General features: G+C 36.7%; 1 protein-coding gene across 1 annotated transcript; it reads left to right on the forward strand.

Moving 5' to 3' along the window:
- Nucleotides 1-1,179: 1,179 nt before the first annotated feature.
- LOC126687482 (transport inhibitor response 1-like protein) lies at nucleotides 1,180-4,307 on the forward strand. Its single transcript, XM_050382044.2, has 3 exons — nucleotides 1,180-2,073; nucleotides 2,428-2,929; nucleotides 3,008-4,307. The coding sequence occupies exons 1-3, from the start codon at nucleotides 1,451-1,453 to the stop codon at nucleotides 3,767-3,769; spliced, it is 1,887 nt and encodes a 628-aa protein (XP_050238001.1). The 5' UTR covers nucleotides 1,180-1,450; the 3' UTR covers nucleotides 3,770-4,307.
- The last annotated feature ends 579 nt before the right edge of the window (nucleotides 4,308-4,886 follow it).

Raw genomic sequence — 4,886 nt, forward strand, 5'->3', positions numbered from 1 at the left:
ATTAAGTTTTAGTGACGAAATTATCCTAGAAACATAGTTTAATCTTTTATTAATTAGAAAAGGACAACCAATAATTAGAGTTAATTTTCATTGTATAGCTAATAATATAATGAATCTTGATGAAGTTGATAGCAATTTTTGAATCGCACTTGATCAGGACCTCTAAGTAAACTTTTTACTCTTTAAGTCAATGGCTTGAACTCTACCCATGTCAACTAGAATTTCCTTAACCTATATTAAGTTACTAATAGTCTAAAAATACTCATTCCTCAGAAAAAAAAAGAGTCTAAATACTCCACTAATTAAAAAAAAATAGAGAGCCAAAAAAATGTTACATAAATCCAATTATTACATTTTAATTTAATAAAATTATATCATACTTTATCTATTTTATTTAAAGAGTCTCATTCTAGTTAACAATTTTTATTTACTAAATAGTTTTTACATTAGTTTTTCTTTTTTATACTCTTCAATTAATACATTTTATTTCTTTTCAAAAAAAATATAACACATTCAATATAGCAGGAGAATATAAAAATAAAGTTACTAAATTTTCTAAAACAATGCGTAAAGAGATTTGTTTTAATTAAAATAAGACAAATGGAATAATTTGAGTATCGAGTTTGGATTTCAAATCTACTCATTTAAATAACAATTAAAAAAATTAATTTAAAATAAATAATTATTTAAATTTTAAATCGTCGAATAATTCTTAACTTACTATGATTTTTTATTAGCGCAGACCGACAAAATTAAACATAATAGACAAATAAATTTGAATTTAAAATATGTTTTATAAATTTATTATAAAATTGATAATCTTTAATATATTGATGATTATATAGAATAGAATATTTTTTTGGGTTTAAGTATAAAAATGAATATAAGCTCAATTCAGCCCCTCAAGTTGGCTCAAAATATCAAAAGGATTATTCTCTAGCAAAAAAGTCAAATACACCCAGAAGTTGGTCATTTCATATCAAAAAATTTATCTCATTAAATAATTATTAAAAATGTAAATTTAAAATATAGTAAAATGATATTTTTAATTTATGTTAAATATATATTACATTCGTTTAAAAAGAAATTAAAAGGAAATACTGGTACAAGTATTATGTGAGTCGTATTTGCATAGGATAAGAATATAAAATTATAAAAAAAGAAAAACAGGGAAGGGTCAAATAATGGAGGAGGAGAGCGGAGAGCCATTGGATAGAAAGAGAAAGAGATGGAGAATCCCAATGCTGAGTAGTCTTACCACTCTCTCTTCACTTCTTCTTCTTCTTCTTCTTCTTTCTGTTTCTAATCTAATCTAAATCTCTCTTCAAAACCCTAAACACAGCCCTTCTTTCTTCTCTCATCTCATTTTTGTTTTCTGTTTTCAACTACCAATCACCGACCCATTCTTTTGATTTCTTTCTTGTCTTTTTTCTTTCAAATTTTAAGTTATATGATCATCAACAACAAAAAACCCAGATCAGAGACTGACTCTCAAACTCCTAATTTCATGAGAGAAGATCGGACCGAAATGTCTGAAGACGACGACCCATCTCCTCCTCCTACTCATTCCACTTCCGGGTCAACTTCTGGGTCTGGACCATCCGATTATCCAGCACCATATACAGATCAGGTTCTTGAAAATGTACTCGAGAATGTTCTTTGTTTCTTGACTTCACGCCGGGACAGAAACGCGGCTTCATTAGTCTGCAAGTCATGGTACCGTGTGGAGGCACATACCCGATCCGAACTTTTTATCGGTAATTGCTATGCTGTGTCTCCCAGACGGGCAACTTCTCGGTTCACCCGAATCAACTCCCTTACTCTAAAGGGTAAGCCCCGTTTTGCAGATTTTAATCTTATGCCTCCCAATTGGGGGGCCTACTTTGCCCCGTGGGTGTCTGCAATGGTGAAGGCTTACCCTTGGCTTGAGAAGGTTCACTTGAAGCGTATGACTGTTAGTGATGATGATCTTGCTCTTATTGCTGACTCTTTTTCGGGTTTTAAAGAGCTTGTACTTGTTTGCTGTGATGGATTTGGTACCAATGGCCTCGCTTTAGTTGCTACCAGGTGCAGGTAAGTCAATTATGACCGGTTAGATCTGATTCTACTGTTTCATTTTATGGAGTTTGTTTGCTAGTGTTAAAGTTTGATTTTGTGTCTGTGGTTATGGAAAGTTTGGAGTTAAAGAGATTTAGCTTTATGATCATCTGGGTTTGCATTTATTGAATGAATGCTTAGATCTGTACGAAGCTGATAATAAGTTTCCTTCAACTTTTGTTTCTTCATTGGATTTAGCAATCTGTGCAATGCCTGTTTGACTAGCTTGATTGCTAGAATACTGGATTTGATGATTTAGATTTACTATCCTGAAAGTTGTCTGATTGATGAACTTGTATTGTCCCGTGTATGATTGTTTAATGTGTGCAGACAAATGAGAGTGCTGGATCTGATCGAGTCCGAGGTAACAGATGATGAAGTTGACTGGCTATCATGTTTTCCGGAGGGCGAAACGTGTCTCGAATCTCTGATTTTTGATTGTGTTGAGTGCCCCATTAATTTTGATGCTTTGGAAAGGTTGGTGGCACGGTCACCTTTTCTGAAGAAAATCAGGTTGAATCGATATGTTTCTATTGCTCAATTGCACCGCCTGATGGTTCGAGCTCCACAACTCACACATCTCGGAACAGGGTCCTTTCGACCATCAGATGATGCAGCTCAGGGTGAGCAGGAACCTGATTACGCTTCTGCCTTTGCTGCATGCAAATCCTTAGTTTGCTTATCCGGGTTTAGGGATATTGTTCCGGAGTACTTACCGGCAATATACCCTGTTTGTGTCAATCTCACTTCTCTCAACTTGAGCTATGCAAATATCACTGCAGACCAGCTCAAACCAATAATATGCAATTGTCACAAGCTACAGACTTTCTGGGTATGCGTGAAGTGTGTTCTTTTATATTAATGCAGACAAATGTGACTCTTGAACCTGAATTTGGTTTTCATTCTGCAGGTACTTGATTCAATATGCGATGAAGGACTTCAGGCTGTTGCTGCAACATGCAAGGAACTAAAAGAGCTGCGGGTTTTCCCAATTGATGCTCGGGAGGATAGTGAAGGGCCTGTCTCTGAGGTGGGCATCCAAGCCATTTCAGAAGGCTGTAGGAAGCTTCAATCAATTTTGTACTTTTGCCAGCGGATGACAAATGCCGCTGTCATAGCCATGTCAAAGAACTGTCCTGATCTTGCAGTGTTCCGTCTTTGTATTATGGGGCGTCACAGGCCTGATCATGTCACTGGAGAACCTATGGATGAAGGGTTTGGAGCAATCGTCATGAACTGTAAGAAGCTGAGTCGGCTTGCTGTATCAGGTTTATTAACCGATAGAGCGTTCAGTTATATTGGAAAATATGGGAAAACAGTAAGGACTTTGTCCGTTGCTTTTGCTGGGGACAGCGACATGGGACTCAAATATTTGCTTGAGGGTTGCCCTAGGTTACAGAAGCTTGAGATCAGAGATAGTCCATTTGGGGACGGAGCCTTACTCTCTGGTCTGCACCACTTTTACAACATGAGATTTCTTTGGATGTCTTCCTGTAAGTTAACCCGCAGCGGTTGCCAGCAGATCGCGCACGCGCTCCCTCGTCTGGTGGTGGAAGTTATCAGTCACGAGTACGATCATGAGGTCATCGATAATTTCGTAGATACATTATACATGTATCGGTCTCTTGAAGGAACAAGGGATGATGCTCCTAAGTTTGTTTCCATCTTGTAGGCAGTTGTATCGGATAAGTTGGCGGTTGGACAAGTGGCATACAATTTTGTGCAGAAATGGTAGTATTCGTGAAGTGCCAGTCAGATGATAAGACTGCGAGAAAGGTCTTCACAATTGTTGTCAGAGAAAGTTGCACGAATGGCTTTTAAGTAGAAGCTCTATGAAGGACCTCAATATTTTTTCCATGCTTAGGTTCTTTCAGAGGGGATGTAATGGAGGAGAAGGTAATGCAGAAGGTAGATTCTGGGTTTTACGGATTAGGTTGCTGTATTGGGTATGCTTCTAAATTCCACGTTTTCATATTCATTTGATCATAAAAGAGAAGGCTGCTAGATGAGTTGAAGAAATAGGATTAGAAAGGTGAAGTTTTAGGAAGATTCCTGTCATCAAAGAGCAAGCTATTTTTCTCAACCTTTGTCTGTGTTTTTTTTGTGTTTCTGAAGAGGATGTGATGTTGTAGCATCTGACTGTTGAATTTATTATTATTGTTATTGTTAAGACAATGTCGAGATGGGTAATAAATGCCAAATCTTTCATATGAATGGACCATATCAGGGAGACTGTGTTTTTGTTGTTGTTTTGAAAATGTTGAATGAGAAAATTGACAGTGAAGGGCCATTAATTATGGAAGAAGAGTGTTGGAACAAGTACATGAGGCAGGTCCCTTGGAGTTGGGGGTAAATTACTGATGCTGTGAATGTGTTTATTATAGTTGGAGGGTGGTGGTGGGACCAATTACAGTGTGATGATTTGTCACAACCCTGCGTTTGGCGTTATAAAGCAGCCAACTCCACTCCACCAATGCTGTGCTGTGTGCGTATTTCTGTATTGTGTTTGTGTTTCTGTCTTTTTCCTATTTCTCTCACTCTCATTATTGGCAGTGCCACATCACTCTATCTATTTGCCTTCTGCTCATCAAAGTGGGATCTGACTCTGCAATTTATTAACAAATGCGATCAAAGCTTAACCCTTTCTTTCTATCCCTCAAATTTTAGGATAATTACCATCGCCACTAAGATTAGCTTAAATTACTGTTTTTCTTCTATATTTTAAAAATTGTTACTTTTTCCTTGGTATTAACGTTTTAGATGTCCCCGCAGGTATAGCTAAATGGCAG

This window comes from Mercurialis annua, linkage group LG1-X (genome assembly GCF_937616625.2).
Source record: "Mercurialis annua linkage group LG1-X, ddMerAnnu1.2, whole genome shotgun sequence".
Classification (NCBI taxonomy): Eukaryota; Viridiplantae; Streptophyta; class Magnoliopsida; order Malpighiales; family Euphorbiaceae; genus Mercurialis; species Mercurialis annua.